The sequence below is a fragment of the Mugil cephalus genome, chromosome 8 (assembly GCF_022458985.1).
Source record: "Mugil cephalus isolate CIBA_MC_2020 chromosome 8, CIBA_Mcephalus_1.1, whole genome shotgun sequence".
Taxonomy (NCBI): domain Eukaryota; kingdom Metazoa; phylum Chordata; class Actinopteri; order Mugiliformes; family Mugilidae; genus Mugil; species Mugil cephalus.
The window spans coordinates 10,461,934-10,486,385 of record NC_061777.1 but is presented as its reverse complement, the minus strand read 5'-3'; the positions used below and the strand labels follow the sequence as shown (position 1 = coordinate 10,486,385).

Below are 24,452 nucleotides of genomic sequence, written 5' to 3'. Positions count from 1 at the left end.
TAAGAACAGCCTTGGCTTCTGTTGTTTGGTTTAGAGTGTTTTGTTCTGTTCAATACTCTTACCAACATAGTTTTAGTAGTACTTTTTTGAAAATTATCAGTTAAAGTTTTACATGTAATTTTCTGATTCTGATATGTAATTTTCTCAATTTGCAAATTTTGGCCTTGGGCCCAATTTGACACTCTGACTCGTTTTGGCCTGTCAGCTTATGTTTGTGTTGACACCGTGTATTACATAATGATATATACAATATCCTACCTATGGATAGTGTGTGTGTGTGTACGGGGGGGTGGGGTATTCAGTATCACTCTTCGCTGCTGGTTTCAGGGTCGCTACAGAACTTAGAAACAAATGCTAATTTGAACAGGAATGATAATATGTGGGTTACTCCCATGTGATTATTGTGTGTAAGTTCTCAGTTTGACTGCAGAAACAAACACTACACCTTTTCAAAGGTCTACAAATCTCCCTATAGGATTTGTTTAACCACAACCTTTCATTAATATTCCAAAAGCCATTTACACAGTGTGTTGGCATCATCAAGCAAGTGTTGTGAGGGGCCACCAAGGACATCTTGTCCCATGTTATAAATTATACTGTTTTGGAGCGGGTTAAGAAGAAATAGCAACAGAAATCTTGTTTTACACTAAAATAATAAAAATACAAAAACCACAAGAGTGCTGTATTAAATATACAAAAAGACTTTATCCAAACGATTGTGCATTTTCCATCAGACAATTATTTTACACTGTTTATTTACATTTTTAAGGCAGTAGCGTCCGTATCGGTTTCCCTTCATCCGTTTAAATAGTCGTGTCATTTTATTTTGAGTGATGCAATATCATTTGCATGCTCAGGCACCTTAGTTCGTCCAACTCGGCCTACACATTCAAAACATTTGCATTAATCTTCGTCACTGCTCCACGCATCCTGAAAGGCAGGGTTCACTGAAGACTGGCCAGTGGCACCCTGTGAGACAGAAAGACATTGAGCCCCATTTTAAGCCTGAAGAAGACACACTTCTTTGAAAAGATCTGTTAGGAAAATTATGAGCAAACCATAGCCATATATGCCATATATGGGTGTGTACTGTAGGAATGTGCTAAATGTAAAATGTACTGCACTAACTGAACAGGAAAACATTTTGTAATTTAACAAGGATTGCTTGAAGGTAGAAACAGCATTATAGAACTGTGTAAAAGGAAACTATTTATAACTATGTGCCAGCACACACGGAGGTGTCATAATTTAAATTCCTTGGATGACACATTCCTATCTATGATCTAATTTTTTGAGAATGACAAACAACATTAAAGATTAGACCAAGGCAACTGAAGGTTGTGTTCGCCATTTTTTAAAGTTCATCTTAAAATAAAACTCTAATACATCCAGTAGGTGACCCTAAATATGGGGTTCCCCTCAAATATGAACCAGCTTAGTTGGTCAAATCAAGCTGATATGTTCTAAAGGTTTGGAATGGCCTCGTAGTGGGCTAAATAAAGGTTTGCTTGGAACACACAGACTTACACTGGACATAATTATGTGCCAGATGTTTTTAATTATCAACGCAAACACGTAAAGACAGGTAAGTCTGTTTCAGTGACCTTGTGAATGGCTGAAAACAGACCCGTGTTCATACTGTATACTGATACTGTATTCGATTATTGTTAACTAAATTCTTACCGTGGGTCTTGGAATAAAAATAAAGGCACAAACCCCTTAAAAATAGAATGATGTCTGTCAGATCTGTTAAATCTACAAAGGTTATAAGATTCCAACATCCAACACGGTTTCTTGTTGTTATGATCTGTACCTTATTTTCACCATCTGGGTCGTCTTCCACATCTGGGGCCCGGAGGACGGGGACCCACGCCAGAATGTTACAGTCTTTACCTCCACTATACAGCTCCTGCATAGTAACAACAAGGAAATAACCACCTCAGCAAAAACCTTCACCTACGAGTACTGCCAGTGACATCAGCCCCGGGGGAAAACCGGAGTTAACAAGCATAGCTGGGACCAAGAGTAAAGTAATTAATACGCTCAAAACTGTCCATGCAACGCAAGTGAATTCTTGGGAGACACTGTCAGAACCGTGGGACTAGTTAGGATCACTATATCAGACAGGAAGCATCGACAACCAAGTTGCATGCATTTTCAGAACTAGGTGTCCTTCCCTGGTGAGTGACAAGCTGTCAAGCAGCATTCTTGAGTGCACACTAACTTAATTCGTCACCGGATGCTGACATTGCCTAATAAGGATATCCCCATGCATTTGTGATGACATGATGCATAACAACCATTACCTAATGACTAAAGGGTCTCGAAACAAACATGAGGAACGGAAGACAGCAGACACTAACTACCATTATAGCTTGTTATAGAATGACACTTGGGTATAAACACGTATGTGAGTAGATTTTTAAGCACACAAATGTACAATAAAATGCATTTCAGAATAATAATCAAAAACAGTTCTGAAAGATGAAAGACTTGTTCTGCAAAGTGTCTAAATTTTCTATTTGATACATAGAAGATTGAGTCATGTTACACCTTACAACAGTGTAAGAAACTGTTATTTGGGGACACAGCGGGAATAAAAGTGAAAAGACTCACTCTCCTCCCCATCAAAAGATTTTTCAAGCTATTATTTTTATAATTATAAGACAAAACGGTGGCATCAAGTCGCTCTCAAGCTAAATTTATTAAAAAAATATGCATTACCAGTTATTTTGACACACAACAGCACTGGAAGTGAAGCCCTCTACTTTTTACCCATATGTAATTAGTATTATTTATATTTCAACTTTATTTCCTCACAATTTGCTGGTATGAAAACAGTGTCGAACCACTTCGGTCTCAGTGCATCTATTCTAACTGGCAATGAAATCCACTGTAACATGAAACCACAAACCTTTGATAACGGGTTCAATTTATTGCGTGGCCAGTTTGTGCTCTTCCATAAATTAAAGAAATAGTCGACCTCTGCGACGCATTTGGAAAGCCAGCATTCTGACCGATTTAACCGGGTGTGTAATCGAAAGTAAGTTGTTGGGGCACAGTGCTGCCTGGAAGGCTATGATAAAGCACCAGTGTCACATCCCTGTGCCACTGCCTTCTGACAGTCCCAAGGTTCAGTCCTCGAAATGGCACCAAGCACAAGCGGAGTGTTGTATGTTACAGACAATGACAAAACAGTCCTCATTGTCCTGGCCGTGATAATGGAGACATAAAGGAGATGGCATTAGTTTTGTGCGGCGGTAATCTGATCATGTGACGTCTGTAAATAACACAGAGTCACAGGCAGAGTGCAGACTGGGAGCGCAGACTGGACTCTCTATAGGGACACCACCTGAATTTGCATTTATAGTGGTTAATGTTTACTTTACCAAGTTATCTGCCCGGGGGGAGGCGGAGACTTTGAAGCCTGCCATGGCGATTGCAAATTTCTAGTCGCCCACAAGGCCCGGTTGATGAGATAAAATAAGAATACGGCGGACAGACAGAGATGAATCATCTAAGTATTAGAGAGACAAACTAAACTTGAATGGCAGAAGGAATGAAAATAGATCAGAGGGGATGAAGATGAAAGAGTGCTGCAGACAGACTGGTGTAATGCCTGCGCTCGGCACTTCGGCGCGTCTCACCTGATAGTCGGGGTGGAACTCGCAGCAGTCGACATTGTTATAGTGACCTCTGAGCATGGTGACCAGTTCTCCTGTGTGGAGGGCGTACACTGCAACGGAGGTACCGCATGGCACAAACACAAACTCAGGGCTGCAGCCACGTGACACTGTAAACTGCAGCTTTTTACGACTCTCGTTGGAGACCTTCCCATAATTCACCTGAGGGATAAAATGGGAAGGGACACAAGGTTCAGATAATGTGTGTATAAAACTCCAAATGTAAGCTGCTCATTAAAACACTGCGAGACTCCCTGGATAAACACAAAGCATTCAGGCTTCTCAACAGTTTTTTGTGTTACTAAGATTTGTATTAAGGCTTATGGTGCCTTTACCAAAAAAAACAATGAACGAATGAAAATCATTTAATTCACAGTCCCTGAAATCCAGTACAAACAGAATCACCCTCTGCTGAAACAGGCTTGAATCGCGTCATTTTTTTTCCCGTCACATCTCTTCAACGTGCACCAGGAAGTACCCACGACACAATCTACATCTGATCTCTGCTCATCTACCTGTCTACTTCAGAAGAAGTCTTAGCTGTGCCACAGGCTGAAAGTGGAAAAATGCCTGTGGCAACTGCAGAAGGAAGCAGCAGAGCAGGAAATTAGAATAAGAAGCGGCGAAAGAGCCCGGTGTGACAATGTAGTCTCACACAACTTTAGGTCAAGGCTACGCTTCTGTCGGATATACAAATGTTACATTTGTTTTTATGGATCCAGGTTATAAAGTAAATTTTTTTTTAATATCCCGTCCTGTTGGCTCAAGCTGGGCAAAGACAGCCCTCGATACTAATTGTCTATGTGTCTGTTTTGATTTGTTACTGTCACTTTTCCAGTATTCAGCCCTAGAGAACAAATACAAGCAGTAAATAAAGGTTTCGGATGAGGTTAACAGTGGTGTATGGTGGGTTCGCAGTTGCTCATTGTTAACCAAATATTTATTCCAGTATCACCTGTTCACGACACTATCTCAGTTTAGAAAAGAAACTACTTGCAGTTGTGAACTTAATACACACAAATAAGGAATGTTAGTTACACCAACGGTCTTTGCGTGAGCCAAGAATAACTTTGTGGTTCCATTATTATGTTGTAAGAAGTTCATGCACCAAATCAGATAACCTGCACAACTCAACGATCCCATCACCCACCAAATTAAAAACAGGTTTCAAAAGACACACAACTGGACACAACAAATGCCAAAATGAGATGGATCCATTGCATGTATATTTTTTTTTTAATTACATACATCTTACCAGTGTGTTTTCCCCAGTGGCACTATTCCATAGTCTCATACGGTCATCAGTTCCAGTCGTGAGGAGATAGAGGCCATCACCAGTGAAGCACAGGCCATTCACTCTGCCATTATGGGCTGTGTTTACTGGTTAGAGACAGGTAAGACATACATAAACTGCCTTCATCATTGTCCAGGTTCTAGGTGAGATATTTGTTTTCTAGCTAATGGCCTCTTGTACCTATCAACCAGTGGCCCTTTGTCTGCTATTACTGCACAGAACACATGAGATAAAGCTGTCTAATTACAATCTAGGATCCTTTATGCATCTGACCTGTGGGCTCAAACACAAACCGATATCGTAGAGAATGCTGACCTTTCATTCAGAGACGCAACACTAACCCGAAGGTTATTAGACATCACGACTGAGAGGGTAACAGTGCTGCAGTACATACAACTCTTTGAGTTATCAGAAAGGTAAATACTGTGGCTTTACAGCCTCTATATTTCCTAAGCTATGAATGGAGATATCTCGCACCTGTCGCATGTACTGCACATACTAGTACTTCTATGTCCCAGGTGGACGTGGTACACGAAGGCACTGACCATAACTAAAAGTCCCATCCACTTACAATAAAAAAAAGAAAAGTGCACTGGTAACAGTACCTGCCTCAGAGGAGGCTTTGGACTTGTCTCCATTATGCTGGTCCAGAGTGAAGAGACTACCTGAAGCCCGACGGACATCCCATACTTTCACCTTGCTGTCTGTGCTTTAAAAGAGAAATTAGGGAAATTAATCGCTCGCTTGTCTTCGTCCCTTGGTTAGGCTAAACAGGATGCAACAATCCACCAACAGGTGCGACACAAGATACAAGCTCAGACTGAACTGGTTCATACACACTAATCTGTGCGTAACCTAGTGTTTGTTTTTAAAGGTCATTTTTCCGTCGGGAATTAACATGCTGGCCTGTAACAGAATACCATACACTTCTCTGTGTGCTACTCTGTGCCAGTTGTTTTCAAAATCACTTGCGGTCCAAAGGGACAGAGGCACACTCGTCCCGGTGGGTTAATTAGCAGGTCTAATGTGGCATAAAACAGGTGGGGACTGTATCCACCATATGCTCTACTGACAGGGCTACCAGAGCACCACAGCGCCGATCTAGTAGTGATGCGGTACCATTATCCTTGACTCAGGACTGCCGTGTAGCCAGATGGCCGTGGACTTTAGATGACAAGAACTGCTGGGACACAGCATGGTGGGGATTGTCCTGTACCGGCCGTTATAACTGTGATGTGGCTCTGGGGGCAAACTAGGTTTCAGGGGCTGAAACTCCACAACTGAAAAAGGAAGCTAAGAGAGCTAGGACGCTAACCTGGCGCTGGCTAGGATATGTTCGTATCTGGGCGACCACCGCACAGAGAGGACCTCTCCTCTGTGACCTGGAACGGAAAAAGAGTTATTGTTTAACGCTTGGGTGCATGTGTGCAGCTGTATGTGCTCGTGTACGTGAAGAAAATCAGCAGACAGCGTAAAAGTACTGACCCTGAAGAACATGAATCTGAGAACCAGACTTCATGTCACAAAGCTGGATTTTAGGGTTTTTGGTGCCAACTAAAAAAAAAAAATACAGAAACACAGTTAGTTTAGAGGGGAGACATACAAACAGACACTTGGGGACAGCTTAAATACTGATCACCATAATTCCAACAACTTCAATGTAACATTCATACACATGAATATTGTTACATTTCGAGTGCGAGTTGTTGCTGAAAAGAAAGACTTCTCTGAAAGGTAAAACTGGAAAGCCAGGTTCAAAAGATAAGGCGTGGTAAATCTGAAAACTCATTGATACAACCTGATAAACATGGGCTAACACACCCGGCACGACTGCATGTGAGGAAGGCGGGGTGAATGGTGAACAAAGGACGGAAGACAATCAGACAAATAATTTAAATGGAATCAGCCCAAACAATTGATGAGCTATTTAATGGCGCTTTTTAGTAAGAGTCCCTTAAAAGTGTCTTCCCGGATGAAACCGGTGACTCTAGGGATGTCGGCAACCTGTTTGACAAGCATCCGAAACACCTCCGAGAGGGAAGGACAACTCAGGAAAAAAAAATAACAAACAAACAAAAAGGGAGCTGTGATTGTTTCAGGCTTAGAAACAGGCGTGTCAAAGGGACTGGTTCGAGTGTGTGACAGTTTTGTGTATATTTAAGAGCACGCACTCTGGTATGAGTAACCTGTCGGTCCTGCTTAGTGACAGGAGGAGGGCGAGATTCCTACGGTGTTTCTCCACAGACATTTGTAACCAACTCCCGTCCCCTTAAGGTACATATCAGTTGGGGTACAAGGTATGAACAGTGTCTCTGTGTCAAAACAACATGTTGCATGAGCAAACGAACTAATGACGAATGGGACGATCAACGCTTTTCAGCACGCATTAATAAACACAGAGGCGAAACATGGCAACTGCATTCAAACACACCTGCAATGAGACTGTGCTTCCTGGCGATGGGAGACAGGTGGTGACTGTAGACATTACCCTCAAACTCAAACACTTCAGCAGGCTGAAAGATCATAAAATGAGAGAAAGCGACAGACAGACAAAGAGAGCCTGGGGTCAGTAGTGGTATACATTCCTCCATTTGTGCCTTTATCTATCTATGCTAAATGAAAATCTACTATTCTGGCAAAATACAGAACAAAAATAAACTCGTGGCCTTAAAGTTTAGTGGTTGTATAAATGCAGCAGAGTTGGGGGACAGAGTTCGCAGAAGGAATTAGGTAAATGTAGAAGTGAGTGGACAGGGAGGGCACAGAAGCTCAGGGCTCAGGAGGCAGCTCACCCGAGAACCAGCGGTGGTTACAATGCAAATTCTTTAGCAAACATAAAAAGCCTCTCTGTGCCCCATCTGTCAGTGTGTGCCAGCACCGGCATGGACTCCGTTAACACACACACACACACACACATACACACACAGAGGAGGCCCTGTTAGGATAAAAATGCCAAACATTGACATACAGTATGTGCACAACAGTGCAAATCAAATACTAATGTGCGAATACTAAATAATTTCAGGTATGAGCGTGTGCTTGTTTGTGTGGGGCACACAGGAGGAAACACACAGAGTGGAGCAAATGAAAGGTTGTGAGGTTTTTTTTCTGTCCCTTCCCTGACCTTTAGGCGTAACCACGGTGCCAGTGTAACTCTAGCACAGCTCTGGGCCTGCCATATGGGACTAAGTGGCATAGAAAGGTAGAAAGCATGAAGCAGAAAATAAGAAAGAGAGGAGAAAAGAGAGAAAAAAAGAGTGTGAGTCTAATTATATATTATAATTAGATAAAGTTATACATGCAAACTTGCTGTGGTGTTTATATTACAACACTGAATACTTGCTGATACTATCAATGAGGTGTTGAATTAGCACTGAATAAACTGAACTGATCGAGAGCTTTATCTGGCGAAATCTAGACCACATCACATGCAGTACACAAAATATTTGTATAGGTGTGTCGAACAAAAACAAAACGTAGCCATTAAACATGAGAGGCATGTGGCATGTCTTACCTTTAATGTCTCAGTGTCCCAGACTTTCATGGTCTTATCAAACGAACTGGAGACAAACATCCCCGTGTCATAAGGATACCACTGGACTGTCTCTACGCTGAATTTGTGGACATGCCGGCTAGACCTAGAAGAATGACAATAGCAGCAATTATAATCTGATACGACTGTTTAGACGGAAACACACTGCCACCAGTTAAATGTGATTTTTATCACGTGCCACAAAAATATGTTGATGAAAAGAAAAGATATATCTAATATGTTATTTGTGTTTTGACTGAAAGAAATTAAGGAAAAAAGTCACCTTTTTGTGTATATATGTAATATATGTAATCTTTATATATTAAAGACAAGATTGTAAATAAGAAGAGAATGATAAAGTACTGTGAGAGCTCAAAAAAATGCTACCCTCTAGTGGATGTAGTGAGTAAATGGGGTAACGTACCTGCCTACCGAGCACACGGCCTTGCAGGTGTACTGTCGTTTCCCACTGTAGTTCTCCAGGTCATAGATGGCGATAACTCCATCTGCACCTCCAGACAACATGCTAAACAGTGCAAAATGTTAAATGAAATGCATGACGTGAATCCGCTCAGACAGCAATCACGCTTTGTATGCAAAAGTCATTGTGCTAGCTATAGATTACCAAAGATAAACAATAAATGTTACAAATACCCACTTGTATTTGAAATGTTTTGCTGTTAAACTGCAAAGGAACTGCACTTATGGGACCATGAGGCTATTTTTTTCTCTGGGGTCTGTGAATTGCTCCAGTTAGTTTGTTAACATCCCATGTGGAAATAGATTAAGCTGCTGTGCTACTCAAATGTAATTGCTTATGTTTTTATAGCTGCAATGAAAACTCGTGAAAACAAGTGACTGTTTGGTCTGACCCCTTCTTCTTATTCACAGACGGTTTACCTGATGTACATAAACTTTACGTCACAAAAACTAAGGAAAAAAAAGTGTATAAAGAAACTGTGAAGAACTATCAGCCTCTACAGAAGTGGCATTTAAATAAAAGCACTGTAATCATTGCAGCGCTGGCATTAAAAGCATAACAAACCAGATAATAACTTCGACAACAATATTAAACCAGGCCTAAGTGGACTTACTATCTGCCCTCAACTGCTTCGATGTCAATGGTGTTAATTCCGTTTCCATGGATACGGTCCACCTCTCTGTCATGATTCAACTTCAAACTGAGGACCCTTTGGAGATACAAAAAGATAAAGATATATATCGCAAGCTGTAGCGAGTGCTTCACACAGACAATATTAGAAAAATGCATCTGATAAAACTGTAATGTTGTAATATAAAAACGGTAAATCGTAGCGTTCTTTTTAAGTGTATTATCCAAAATAGTTTTTTAGGCTGTTTCAAACTAAATAAGCAATTTCACCTTACAGTTACCACCGAAATAAAATAAATGCTGCATAACAAGGTTAACAGAATACCTTGACCATTTTTTCTCGTTATGAAACCTGCTCTTATGCAGTGAACAATGAATTCATGTCCCCGACTTGATGACAATGTTTACATCCCCCTCTTACATCCCCCTCTCACCTTCTCGTTGACTCTGCACGTTTCAGTCGCAGGGGATCATCCAGACCCGCCTGTCTAGCTGTCAGAAACCCCAACATTGCTCCAATTTGAAGATATACCGGTTTTAATGTCGATGCAGTGGCAGTATTTAATCTATGCTATCGTTAGCTAACCGAGTTAACTTACTGAGGTAGGTTCTGAATCTAGACCGGATGTCAAAGGGTCCAACAAATCATTATATTGTATCCACATCCCCGCAACATCTCACTTCAGTATTTAAATCTAATTTTTTAATTTTTTATACCTTGTTTTTAGATTGCATGAGACTAGCTTCACCACAGTTTAGGACAATGAGCCGCCATGTTGGATTTTTCTACGCATTCAATTACAATGCGGTGATTGGTTGGTCAAGAAACGGCGTCCAATCACAAACCAGAGTGTGGATTCACTTCCGGTTCCGTCAACACTTACATAAACAACAGAGTGGAAGGGCAGATATCTGACAAGGAAGACCTTCGGGGTGTCCTGTAAAGATGAGCCGGGTCGCTGGCTTTCTACGACGTACCTTCGGAATAATACGTGAACACGTCGGGACAGATCATCTGGGGAATAAATATTACTTTGTCCCAGAACAGAAGTCATGGACAGGTAAATTAAGACTCATGCTAAAATTAGCCAGTCGTGATGTAGTTTAGAGTCCTAACATGTGTAGACAAATGAAGATAACTTCCAAATATATAACATATAATGTCTCTAAAACGTAATTATTGGGCTACTGACAATCTTCAGGCTGTGTTCACTGCCACGAACTGCTCCCGCTCCAGTTATTTATTTATTTATGTATTTATTTATTATGTAGCCACTATTACTAGCTCAGACCGATTCATAATACAGATGTGATATTTATAATATATTGTGCATCAATGTACCTTTTCTCTTCAGGCAATGTGTGGCTGTGGACGTGATCTTACTCTACCTTTTCTCTCTTGTAGTATTCTAAGAGTACCACTAGATGGAGCATTAATCTCAATAACGTCGCTGTATTTTGGAGTCAGATTTCTCAGTCTCTAATCCTAGTCATTCTCAAGTGTTATCGTTTGGAAAGGTGGACTGTGACTGTTCAGGGCATTCAAAGACAAAACAGCCCTTCCCCGTTGCAGACTAAATAATCACTCGTCTGCGGTGAGGATTTCTAAAGAGGTCATGTGTCCCTGCTGAGACACGGCAGTGCTACAGCATGTAACGCTCAAGCCAAGTAGTAGAACTGTGTCAGACTAATCCACGGTGGGACGCCAGCCGTGTCCTTCACATCGTCACTTGCTTAGAGGGCCAAGGACGTGCGCAGGCCTCGCTTGCTGCGAGCCCGTCTCCGGGTGTCCCGTCGTACACTGATAGGGAGGAGAAGCGCGTCAGGAAGGTGGTGAGGTGTAGGCCGTGATAATGACTCACCTCAGCAAGAGGTCAGGAGGTCTGACGGTATCCTGACACTTGTTTGTTAAAAGGCGCTTGCGGGCAGGAAAATGGTGGCACGAGGCATTTAAGTGTAATGCGCGTGCTTCTTGTGTGGGAATAGTGATGGATTAAGTGTGTTTAACACATGATCAGAACCCAGGCTATAAATCCCTCCCCCTCCCTTTTAGTGGGTAAAATCATTAGCCAGCAGCAGGGGTCCTATACCGATTATAGGACACAGGTCAAGCATCACAGGTCAAAGAGCTTGTCAGCTTTGGGTTAACGGCAACACACATCTTAGTTATTAATAACACAGTTAAATTGTGCTGGGTGTTTGTCTCCCTCTCTTGGTCCCTCATCATACAAGCTGGAAAAAGTTTATATTTCACATGCTTAGTGTGAATAGATAACATATATTCACCAGTACTTTCATTTTCCTTTTTTTTTTTCTGCATTCCTGAGAAGGGACCGACCTCTGGCAGGTTGCAGTTTTGTTTTCTTCCTGACTGAACTTGACTTTGCGCTTCACCTTTTCTCAGCAGTTTGCGGGGGGAAACTTGCACCCACCTCGTATTTATAATTCATTACAAGGCTGCTCCTCAACCCCTGGCTGTCAGACTATTCAAATGAGACATCACAGAAGCCCCGTTTTCTGGCACGCTACGGGCTACCGTACTCACTGTCCCATCACAATGACTGACACTGTAGAGAGGCTAGCGGGCCTGTAGAAAAGCTGGTTCCCAACAAGCGCAGTCAGTCACGGCCGCCAGACACGGGCACGTGCCCCCCTCTCATACGTGCATTCATGACGAACCCAAAGAAATTTGTGGTGCAGATATTTGCATGTTTTTTGTGTTGTTTTTTTCTTTCTTTTGCCACTCGCCACGTCCAGCCTTGTGGAAGTAAATCAGATGCATTATTCAGTCCATATGTCTTGCTAAAGCGAGGTCTTTTTGATCTTAAACTGATAGGCCAAGCGTGGGCTCAGGGCCTTAAGGCATAGACCGCAGGGCTTTCCACTGCAGCACACGAGTGGTGGTTGAAGTAAAAGAAGAGCGTCTCTCTCTCTCTCAGTCTATCTCTCTCTACCTACCTCCTCTATTCATTTGTCCACCCCTCTCTACCTTTATCCATGCTTTGCTGCTCCCATTTTCTACCTCTCTCAATCTGTTAACTTTAGAAAACTGGGGCGTAAGAAATTGTGACATGCACGGCCCGGCTACATATCAGCACGTTAATGGCTGCTGAGAGAGGGGGGGGGAAACGGAAACAACTTTTTTGTTTTTACCTCTCGTAACTAGTTTCAACAATCTCTCCTGAGGTTGCCCCCTTTTTTTTTTTCCTCACTCGCCTAGTCCTTCCTCCCCTCGCCCCTCGAACCTTTACTGCTGCCTCTGGATTCCCTCCTTTGAAGCGAGTCCGGTGAAGACTTCTATTCAAAACAGTGGAGTATTTGGGCAGTGTGGAGGACTGGACCCAGCAGAGAGCTTTCTAACCCCCCTCTCCTCAGATGCGGCTCCTCATCAAAATGAAAAGAATCTGAAGTACACGCCTTGAGACAGGGAATCTCTGTCTCTGCCTCCACAAAAGGGTCCGACTATAAAGGCCTGCCGTGTGCTGCTGCTGCCTCGCGGAGAGAACCGTGCTATAGGCTTTGGAGGCCCGGCGAGTGGCAACCTGGCCACTGGTCTTAGAAGGCCTTTGCCTTGGTGTCGCCTCTATAGAGCTGAATAGAGAATCTATATTCTTCTCTCTTTCTGTGCGCGTCCGTCCCCCAGGCCCCGGCTCTGCCTCACACTGCATGGGGCGCTGTGTCACGCTGCCCAGATGAAAGCGAGGCATTCTGTGGACGGGCTCATTCGTCTTCAGCAGCGGGCCCGCAGCTCCGACGCCGGCCTTCCCTCCCTTTATTTAGGAAGAGAGGCGCGCTGACATTATCGGCCGCTGCAGGCGCATTTGAAAATAATTGCCTGTATGATTGCTATTTTTCTTACCTCTTTGAGGAGGTGTAGCCTTTGTCTTGGAATCAATGGCTGCTCAATACTGGACAGGGGGAAGGCAGTTTCCTTTCATGTCTCGGTGAAAAGGATGTATTTTTAGCGCTATTCATTTTAGCAGTGTGTGTGCCATGCAGTTTTAATCTATTGGTCCTCGCCACTGTGTAGAGAATGGGAGAGATTCATAGGTTCCTCGGAGGTGCGCCACGCTGTTGCAGAGAAAAGACGCATTGACTTGTCGTCCTATCACTATCCCTCTCTCTTTGTCTATTATTTATTTGATTCCCCAGCTCTGTTCTGTGAAGTGAAAAACTGAAAAGGCCTCAGTTCTGCTATTTCAGGATGGGCGACTCAAGGGACCGAGGGAGGAGGTGTGGGCTTTTGCATATCATCTGTGATTGTGTACATGTGTTTGTGTGGCATGACAACTTCACACGCTGTGTGTGTGTGTGTGTTCACTCTGCTTTGCATTTCTTTTTTTTTTCTTGTTTTTTTTTTTTTTTTTTTAAAAGGGGAGAAAAAAATCAGCAATTGTGTGTGTTTTCTCTCCACTTCATGCCCTAACACACTTAACACAACAACAGATGGCTGTGTGTCATCAGAGCGTTGATTCAAGCCGCATTTTCCACGGAAAGAGTCACAGCGGAGACCGACGAGGGTCCAAATGGCTGTTTATTCTGCCACAAGTCATCCCCAGGGTGTGATGAAGGAAGGTCTATCCTACAGTAGGACACCGAGTCAGTGTTTACCATGGAGCGGCTACGTCCAGAGCTGCTACAGTAAATCATGCTAATTGATCAGCAGCTTTGCAGTGCATGGGGTTTAAATGAAGGTTGTTTAATCATTATAGGATTTAGCTCATCTTGCTGTATGCTGTTTGCCAAAGGGTGCATTTGTATGTGTAGCTGGTGGTACATCATGGAGTGGCTTAACTACTTCATTAAAAAGGCATTTGAAAAGATAGAAGCAGAAAATGAGAGACGGGCGCGTTTATTTTCGGCGGGTTTTCGAATGAGCCTGGATCCGATATCACTGGTTTGAGCATTTTTCCGGTCCATTAAACGCCTCCTAATTACGGCAGACCTGTATCTGCGCGCGTTCGGCCTGAATCTTATTGTTGCTGCTACCTGCGAACTGATTTGTTCGATGGGAAATGGCGCACAGTCCGCGATGCCGACTGAAAGAAAGAAAGAAAGAAAGAGAGAAGGACAACAATTTAATCAAATAAATTTCAGCCTGGAGTGCATTCGTGTCTGGTCAGATAGCCAGAAAGATGTTTTGACACCTCGGGGCTCTTTGTCGGTCAGGAACCCAGGCAGGAAGACTGACAGACGGGCCGACAGACAGGCAGACGTCTCCCGGAGCCTGCCGCTGCTTATTCAATTCAGAATATTTTAATAAAGCAGACAGGCAGAGAGAAATAAGGCAAGGAGCGAGGGAGAAGAGATAAGGCCGAGGGAGACTCACGGAGGGTGGAGAAGAAGGTGGGGTACGGAAAGTGAGTGACAAAGAACAAAGAGGATGCTGACATATGGGGTGAAATTATAGAGTGTGGGAAGAATGGGGAGAGTAAAAGTGAAAGGAGGGTCTCTGACAGAAAGAGGGTGAAATGAGTGGGTGGAACAGGCAGGCGGATGGAGGGGGAGAGGAAGAAGGTGGATATAGGTTAATGGAGAGAGAGGGTGGGGGAGACTGAAGGTGCAATGGAGGGAAAAGGAAAGGGGCTGGATGGGGGTGATGGAGGTGAATAGAAAGGGGTGGACAGCTCCGTGTATGGACATCACAGGGATGGGCTTCAGAGGGGCTGCAGAGGAAAGGGACTCTATGCCGCTCCACGGCCTCACAAAGGACACTGACTATTCCCCTTCTCTGTAACCCGCCGGCGCAGGAGGGAGACTCCGAGGGGCCCGGGCGGTCGCGGGCAGACGGGGCCTCGGCGTCCCCTCCGCTCTTAAGCGCGCCCGCATTTAGTTAAAAAGTAACACACAGGGGAAATCAAAGTATTCTTTTCAGCGTGTTATTACTCGGGATATGAATTATTCTCCCCCGGTTGCGCCGTGAGTCGCTGGAGCCTCTGCGGGATCGACAGCAACAGGGACAAACAGAACGAGGGCTGGATGAAACCGAACGGCGGCAGGCCTACTTTACGCCTAAGCTCCTCCTCTCGCCAGAACTGGTGCAAAAACAACGCCTGGCCTTTTCCCTCTAAACCTCATCCCGCATCACTAGGCTGCGGGGCTAATGAGTAACCATGGTTACGGGCCTCACACATCCCCTCCATTTATTTATTTTTTTTTCCCAGGGAAAGACATTGGAAAGAGGGAAAAGAGGGGGTAGACGGTGGCCATGTCGGTACCTGGTTGCCCTGGTATCACTGATGCTTATCGCGTCACTCCATCTTCATGAAGCCGTCCATTAGGACGCACGCATCGGTCCCTCATCACTCTGCGGCACACAGCTCAGCTGGAGGGGGGGACACACTGGTCCACGCTGAGGGGCTCGATGCGTAAGGGCGGGTTTTCGTTCCGCCGCCACGTCAGGCCCAAGAGCTTTTGTCTGCCCTGCTATTTGTTTTTCTTAGGCTGGACTCCGTTGTGCCCACCAGTTGGGGTCAAATGCGGACGGCTCGTCCTCCTGCTTTCCCGCTGCGTTTTAAGGACTCTTCCTACCCGGATGTTTTCCAATCGAAGCGTTTTACCCTGATATCTGCGCCCGTTAATGGGAAAACAGAGTGGGAGAGGGGAGCATGCGGCGAAAGAGAAGGCGCAAGATGCGAGGAATGACATTGTGGAGGTGAAAAACCTCTCAGGTCGCCCTCAGCAGTACCCACCTGGGAGCTGATGTGTGAAGTTGGGGGTTTGTGTGTGTGTGTGTGTGTGTGTGTGTGTGTGTGTGTGTGTTGAAGCAGGTGATGGAGTTTAGCGGGGTGTGTTCAGGGTTCAAAGAGCAACCCTCAGAGCGCATCATGTCTCATTTTAACGAATGGGAAGGATTGAAGTGCGGCTGCCACGGCAACCCCCTCACCCACCCTGCCTCTCCGTCTCCTCCCTCCCTCCCCTCCCCTCCTTTCCTCTCCCCTCCCCCTCCCCTCCCCCGTTCCAGCAGCAAGGCTCACAGATGAGTCGCACTCAGACAGGTGAGATGGGCTCATGAATATTTATGCGGTGGGATTTCATTCCTCCCGCCGCTGGCCCCTCCCCCTCTCCAAACGCGATGCTGCGTTTGTCCTTCACGGTAAGAGGCAGCGTCCTCGCTCCTGTCCCTCAGGTTAATCTGCCTGCTCTCTAGCCAGTTTGTGGGAGCGCACGGGTGTGTGTGCGTGCGTGCGCGCGCATTTGACTGGTAAGTAGGTTTCCCCCAGTGAGTGATGAGAAAGCAGACCTGTCACAAGAGGGCCCGCTGAGACAGAGAGCTCCTAACCAACACCCTCCATACCTCTTTTTGTCCCTCTCCTTCCCTCGCTCTATCTCGAGGTTGGGAGGGGGGCGGGGGGGAGCAGGGCTGAACTGTGAAGCAGAAAGATTGCCTGCACCCAGTTTGATGACTATATGTGTCGGGAATCCTTAAGTGTAGACGATATGGAGCTAACAATAAGGCCGCATAATTTAGGGAGTCAGTCGCACGCGCTCCTGACGAGCTGATTGGGATTGGCATTCAAGTAACATTTATTAGTTTGATGCATCCCTCGAATTCGTGCGAATGGAAACTTTTAAGTTTCAGAGTGGCAACGTGTACTGGATGGCGAAAGACATTAGTAATTTCAAAGCTGCCTATGTAAAACTAGAACTTTAATTATTTTAGGATGTTTGCTAGAAGCAGCTCTTACATTAGAACGTCGTGGTTTTATCTTTTTGATATCACATGACGGATGTTTGTTATTATTCTTATCATTTTAAAGACAGAAATAAGCATCGGAGTTGAAAGAAGAATCTTTAGACACTAGGATGCCCGTTTTTGTTTTTTTTCTGTGAGCTCTGATTGGTTTACTTAATCGTTCTTAATTATGGTCATTGTTAGATGCTGGCAGCCTCTTGTGAAAAAGCAAAAAATAAATCTCTAAATAAATGAGAAAAGTGCCGGGTCAGCCACTTCTCTTCGACTACATTACATGAAGAGCAGCTCATAACGAAGGCTTTCTCCAACAAACCCAATTCAAACGCCACTAATTCTTATATCGGCTCACGTGGGGGTAACGTATACACATTTTAACCGCGTTTTCTTTGTTGTGCTTTTGTCGTCGAAGGAGCAGCAGCGTGGCCTCGGCTCGTGCGTCCCCGATCAGCGGTTACCTAGAGAGGCGAGACCCCCTCTCTCCCCCCCAATCAAACTGACAAGCCTCCTCCCAGCGCGTGCGTGGTGGGAGGATCTGCCGCGTGTCATAAATATATGTACACGCCGTATTTGTTATTCAAATCCAAGGATAAAAGCCGTGGTGGAAGGGGTTTAGTCATGCTGCAAAAGCAATAAGACAAGAGGAGAGCCATGTTGAAGTGTGACCGAGAGTAGAGCGAGATATGTAACCTAGCGCAGGGAAGAGATGGGGGGAAAAAAAGTAGGCGCCTGTCTTTATGCTTATTAGCTAGGCATTAGCTGCAGCTAAGCGCATTGCTTGTGGGGACTGTAATACTATTGTACCATTTTAGTCTCCTGCCACCCACACCCAGCGCAAATATGGATACGATCTGGTCGTAATTAGCATACCTGTTAAATGTATTTGTTAGTATTGCCCAGAGAACACAGCCTTTTGTTTCCCGGCGCTTTTCTTTTTCTTTTTTTTTCTTTTTTTTTTTGTTGCGCTATCTTGAGTGGGGTGGGTTTCCAGGGAACGCGTTCCCTTAGAAGACATTTTAAGGCAAACGTGTAAACAAATTGTACGGATCGTATAACGTGCAGATAAGGTGAGAGAAACGCAGTGCTCTGTCGGAGCCGGATATATAATGAAATAAAAAAAGCCGGAGCCTGTGAGGCCCTACAGTGACAATCTAGGGGGAGCCAGAGCAGAACCGAAGCAATACTAGCCTAATTAGCTGACCTGATTACTTTAAAGGCTGGATAAAGTAAGGGAAGGAGTCATCCTCGTAAGACTGTAATTACAGGACAGCACATGCATGGGAAAACGCGCGCGTCGTCGTCGAAATTGGTTCAAAAAGCCGAGAAAAAAACAAACTAAACATTCCGGGGCGAGGAGGCAACCGCTGCGCCATTTTTCCAGGGTGCCATCGTTTATCCATCCCGGTGCCATGCCGATCTGTTATGGCTGAAGTAAACATTAAGGCCATCAGTCTGCAGTCTGCGTGTAGGTGGTTGCCTCCATTTGTCCATGTCCACTCAGCTGCGGAGAAACTGTGATGGAATCCTGACAGATTGTCTGTGTTTTGGAGCGTGTTGTTTTCCTAGCCCATCCATTTCTCTCCTTCAAGCCATGTTTGCCATGCATCATCACTCCCTCCCTCTCTGCCCCCCCCCCTCCTGCTTCTACCTCCTCCTTCCCTGCCTCATCATTTCTCAGAGGGATGGAAGCGATGGATAGGCATCCGGCTACCTGGGAGGGGGGAAATATGGAAACGCGGCGCTTGTTATTATTGTAAGTGGACGCCCTGCATCGCCAACACAAAGACACAACCGGGGCCCTTTTAATTGTCTCACGCTCTCTTATTCCGTCTACACCTCCTTCCACTGCCCCCACGCCCCACCCCACCCCTCCGCGCTGCGCGTTCGTCTCCGTGTCATTGTGTGCCAGCCAAACTTGTCTAATCAGCAGATTTGACCAAAAATAATTGGCGGTGGCCTTGCTGCTAGCGAGCGCCCGTGCTGTATACAGATAGGGAGAGGAGCACTTGATATTCCACGCAGCCCGCGCCTCTCCTGTTCTCTGTGATATCTGACCTCTTTTGTCTCCCGCTCGGCTTGATGTTGATTTTGGAGGGCATTCTTAGCCGGGCGCGCTGTGATTGGAAGGGCCCGTCAGCGAAGGGGGCCGTGGTTGGTTGGGTTAAAAGGGAGGCCGATTTGCATAAAGGCTTAGCCCAGATTTGGAGCCACTCAGCGAGATCTGAGGAGAAGGGCCCGAGGGCCACGAGGTAATCATCCATGGCCTGTCACAGCACTGTCATCCCTCTGTGTATTTGTGTGTCTGTCTGCGTCTGTGAGAGCGGGAGACGGGGAGCATTGTGCCTGCGCCTCTTTGTGTTTGTTTGTGTTCCCCTCGCATTTTCGAATGCGTGGTTTGTCGAGCGGCCCTGCCTCACTCTCGCCTCCCCTCGCTGTCTGCTTTTCCCAGGAAGGCCCGTCCGTGCCAAGCGGATGGTGGAGGTGGCCAACATCACAGAATGTGACTATGTGGAGGGGAGCATTCCGATGGAGTGGGACGGTAAGTCCGGACCGGAGCGTCACTAATACGTACTTCAACCATCACCATCACGGATAAACGACGGCGTTGACAAAAAGCGCCATCCGGCAGAGTCCACAAAGTGCTGCACAAATAAAATTGGAACGACAGATTCGTGGCAGCATCTTTTGGGGGCCCGGGCTAATCCATTGATTTTTTTTCTTCTTCTTCTTCTTCTTCATACTGCAAGATGGGATGGGGGTTGGGAGAGGCGTATTCATGAGTTTATCAAAGATGCCTTCTGCCGGCGTTACACAAGCGCACCATAAAATAGTGTTTCAAATTTCTTACAAGTGGATACAAACTGTTCCCTCTGTCTCAGACTGGCTTTATCCACCTTAAACCCCCTCATCCTGCCTCGCCCCATCCCTCATGCATTTTCATCAGGATGCAAATAAGAAAGGGATAAAACGAGGCCCAGAATCCCCGCGCTAGCTGGGGGAAGAGTTAGAGAATCTCTCTCTTTCTGGCTCCCTTCAACCTGCTCTGCTGTGCAGCCAGCTCAGCCAAAATAGAGCTTCTTTAAGAAAAAGGGGGGAGAGGGAAAAAGAAAAAAAAAAAATAGGAATGACAGACAGTTGTGCTCGGGAGGAGAGGGAAGGACAGAGGTATTGATGAAGAATGACAGAGGGTGTACTTTCAAATTCAGAGATCAGAGCGGATCCGCGCTTGCTCTTCTGAGGCGCAGCGCTCAGTGGCCCTGCTCTGCATAGACTAAAGCAGCATTAACGCTTTGAGTTTACCCTGTGCGCGCCTCTGCCTGTTTTCCTTGTAGCGTGCTAAGTGAACTGTAAGAAAACAAACTTAAAAAACCCTGGGCACACTCCCCGAGCTAGCTCGCTTACCGAGCAGTTAAGCTGAGCTACTGTAGTGCCCTAAAACTCGGCGATGCTATAGCTGCAGCCGTTAAATGTGACTGCAGGTTTTTGTTTGTGCAGCGTATGTTTGTGTGGGTGTTCTCACTCCTCTCTTTTTTTCCTCCCTCTCCTCCTCCTCCTCCAGCTTGGATCCGAGGCAGACGGAAGGAGCCCCCCTCCATCGAGGTACGTCTCCCCGCAGCCTCCCCGCCGCGCTGACGGTTGGACTCTCGGGGACCGGTTACAAGGGAGGGAAGAGAAAGCAAAGATGGGAAGGAGGAAGGCTTTGATTTGTTTCATCTTCCAGTTTCTAACCGAATCCAGGAACTTTGGGGGACAGGTGTTAAAATAAACAGCAGCTGAAGTGCATTGATGGCAAGACTGAGAGCAAAAGCAGCTTCTGAACAAGGGGCTCACTGACACCATGTCCTAGTTTACATTCTCTTTTTTTTTTTTTTTTTTCCAGCAGAAGCCTGCATCTCGGCTTTTTGTGTTTTATTTCTGGCAGTCTCCGAGATGGGAATGTTGAAGGAGTGCAGTTTTTCCCCCTCGTGTAACTCTCTCCGGGTTTATTGCTCTTTAAATGTGAGAATGCTGGAAATTATTTGGCCGGTGAAACGTTGGTCCATAGGAAATCCCTTAGAAGGCCAATGCCCGGGCCCTCCTTTCTATCTCTCTGTCCTCGCTCCCTGCCAGTAGCCAATGCCATCCACTGCCAGAACATTCTCTTCCAATTTTCTGCCTTGCTCCTGCCCAATAGCTGCCATCGACAGCTGGACAGTGTTGATGTGGCCAAGGCTTCACTCCCAGCACATTACCCTACCCCTTGTCACGCTCCCTCTCTTCCCGGTCCAAGCCGACATAAATTGATTGGATTAAATCCTGTCATTAACAGGCTGGAAAAGCAGCTCAGTATGTTTGTCTCCCTCCCCAAAGCAGGGCTTTTTGGCCACGGCGCGCCCCCTCTCTTTTCCAGTCCTTCAGTTCTGCCAGCTCACAACAGCATTATGCCCAGTCCTCCCTTCCTTTTTGGCTCCCGGCGCTCGGGCGAGGCTAACATCACTGGACACTCGCTGTGGCTCAAGTGGGTAACTGTTCCACCGGTGGATGTGCTCCGTTTATAATTGTTTCCATGAGCTGGAATGGCTGTTTACTCTGTGAATGCCTCCTGTCATGTTAGCTTACCGGCGGGATCCAAGTGCTATATTTTTTAAGCGGGGTTTTGTCGGCCCAATATGCTGCAGGTTATCTGAACGCGCTTTTTATTTTTTTATTTATTTATTTATTTTCTAGCCGGCGTCCCACTTCATACCTGGAAGCTTCCCAGTGCGGGCTCCGTTTCTCCGTTTCTGCTCTTGAATAGCGAGCGGCCCGAACACGAAGCTGACTGAGCTGATTAAAGAGTGGAAATTGTCACTGCTTCGGTTCTCGCAGGACAGATTTGGACAGTCCCAGCAAGTAATCTTGCGGTCACGCTCCGTTTTTTTTTTCAGAAATCTACAGGAAGCTGCCACCTACACATTTCCAACTCGGCTGGCCGCTTTAGATCGGATGATGTCCAGGCCCCCTCGCAGACAGTAAATGTGTCTGGTGACAGAGGTTTTTCCATTATCATCTACGGTATACTTTGGAAGTGATGCCTGTAACCCGGCAGCCATTAAGTGGGCAGTGTTAGAAACCAGGAAGCAGTTATTTTATGATTTTTACTGCGTTATGGATCTTGGTGTACATGCCACTCAATAAAATGCATTCAATCCAGGTATGATGATAGAACATTATAATACAATGTGACACATACACAATCAGGCATAACATTATGACCACCTTCCTTATATTGTGCAGGTCTCCCCCGTGCCTCCAAAACAGTTGTGGCTCGTCAGAGAATGGACACGGGTCTGCCGAGGGTGTCTTGTGGTGTCTGGGGACAGGATGTTGTTAGTTGGGGACGTTTGGGTCCCGTTAGTTGAGAGGAGGAATTTGGAAGCCAGGTCCACACCTTGTGCTTTTTTTTTTTTTTTTGTCCCTAAAACTTTGTGTGTGCTGCTGGGGATGATCAAGGAGGGGCATTGCTATGGGGGGGGGGGGGGTGGGGTCTGGTCCAAGTGGGTGGTACATGTCTAAGGACTTCCACACGACACAAGATGGTCAATGTTAGGGACAAGATGCAAGTTTTTTTCACTGCTGCTCAAACTTTGTGGGCACTGCAAAGTATATGTTGCATTTTTTTGTTATCACTGCATAAACTCTAAATATCCACATGTTTGTGTATTTGACAGGAGCTGCTGAAGAACGAGGCCTACAGGGAGCAGATCAAGATCAAGGCCATTGAGGTGGAGAAGAAAGACCGGGCTCTACAGGCCAAGGAGTACGAGGAAGGTCTGGTGGCGACGCCTTTAAAGACTGCGGCCAAGGGACACGCGTCCGCCTCCAGCTTCGGCAAGGTGGAGATCAGCGAGGACCCGACGAGCACCGCGAACGAGTTTCAGCCTGGCTCCTGGATGCCCACTTCCAAGAAGTAGACTGAGGAGTCGACGCAGACGGCTGCGCGGCGTAATGCAATCCCCAAGAAAGGCCCTGCAATAAAAACTGCATTTGTGAAACCGATATTCACTTTCGGTCGAGATTTAATTTTAGAAGCTCCTTTCGGTATAATGCAATCCGAGTCAACAACCCAATAAACTATGACCTCAGAAATTACCAGAGTTTAATCAACTTGTCTCTCTCCTCACAGAGGACGTGTTTATTTCTGTTTTATTGGACAGCATTACATTGTAAAGGCGTTTCCACGTTCCTGGTCTGAGTATATATTGTATATACAGAGGATAGGATCCATCCTTCATCCTGATGCTGGCTTTAAATGATGAAAGGAGAGGTCTGCTAATAAAGACGAACTGAAATCGGTTCACGCTTAACTAGTGTACCAGGTACGATATTGTAAAATTTAAAAACAAAGATTAAAAAGGATATAGTTATATTACATCTAGTGTTTGTGTTTCTTTGTGAATGTGTCGCCCACTGCTTAGAAAAACACAAGTACACTGAAGAATGTTAGTGTGTGGATCCCCAGAACAAACTCTTGTTTCTTTCTTTGGCCAGAGCTGCTGTAGTTGAACAGAGCAGACCCTCGTTATTAGAGCGGTATGAGCTGAGACCCTGATATGCATGCTAAAATGTACGCTTGACCAAATAATAGTACTCAGAATTTCAGTAGCGATTCATAAATATGTTCGGAGGAATGATCACCCAGGGATTCTGCGAATAAACCCAAATGACAAAAGGATGTTCATCCATTGGCCTGTATTTAGAACAATCAATTTGTCTTGCATTTAAATTAAAACCCGCAGAAAATCCTCGTTCGCTCCCTTCAAGTCAGTATTTATTAAAGGCTCCTGCGGCAACGTGCTGATCTTTGACCACGGTTAAATATTTTTCTATTGTTTTATAAAACGAGCGAGCGTGGGACCTTGCAGGTGCAGAATTTAACCACAATTCAATACTTGCATCCTTCCTGTACGCTGGTACATTTATGCAGCGTATGCAACTTTGTGAAACAGGTGGCTGCTCCAGATTTGCGCTTCATTTTTGATTAATTCGTAGATGTTTATTCGGTCCTTTCTGTGACTCGGTGCAAAGAGGCCTCATTACAATCACTCGGGTTCAGCGTTACAGTAAATAAAACATGAGGGGTGAACGCTTCCAGAGTGCATTACATTAAAAGCACTCTT

General features: G+C 45.4%; 2 protein-coding genes across 4 annotated transcripts; one reads left to right on the top strand and one right to left on the bottom strand.

The window, feature by feature from the left end:
• Positions 1–685: 685 nt before the first annotated feature.
• ercc8 (excision repair cross-complementation group 8) lies at positions 686–10,400 on the bottom strand. Of its 2 annotated transcripts, none has more exons than XM_047591307.1 (12): positions 10,055–10,400; positions 9,604–9,699; positions 8,934–9,035; positions 8,492–8,615; positions 7,409–7,490; positions 6,463–6,531; positions 6,293–6,359; positions 5,583–5,686; positions 4,939–5,063; positions 3,648–3,845; positions 1,814–1,909; positions 686–969 (listed from the first exon to the last, which is right to left on the bottom strand). In XM_047591307.1, exons 1-12 carry the CDS (start codon positions 10,129–10,131, stop codon positions 904–906), a joined length of 1,206 nt encoding a protein of 401 aa, XP_047447263.1. In that variant the 5' UTR covers positions 10,132–10,400; the 3' UTR covers positions 686–903. The 2 variants fall into 2 exon arrangements, with proteins under 2 accessions (XP_047447263.1, XP_047447264.1); XM_047591308.1 differs by having other exon boundaries at positions 10,338–10,383.
• A 91-nt stretch (positions 10,401–10,491) lies between these two features.
• On the top strand, positions 10,492–23,704 carry ndufaf2 (NADH:ubiquinone oxidoreductase complex assembly factor 2). 2 transcript variants are annotated; one of them, XM_047591309.1, is made up of 4 exons: positions 10,494–10,681; positions 19,763–19,852; positions 20,873–20,913; positions 23,004–23,704. In XM_047591309.1, the coding sequence occupies exons 1-4, from the start codon at positions 10,567–10,569 to the stop codon at positions 23,244–23,246; spliced, it is 489 nt and encodes a 162-aa protein (XP_047447265.1). In that variant the 5' UTR covers positions 10,494–10,566; the 3' UTR covers positions 23,247–23,704. The 2 variants fall into 2 exon arrangements, with proteins under 2 accessions (XP_047447267.1, XP_047447265.1); XM_047591311.1 differs by lacking the exon at positions 19,763–19,852 and having other exon boundaries at positions 10,492–10,681.
• Positions 23,705–24,452: the final 748 nt, after the last annotated feature.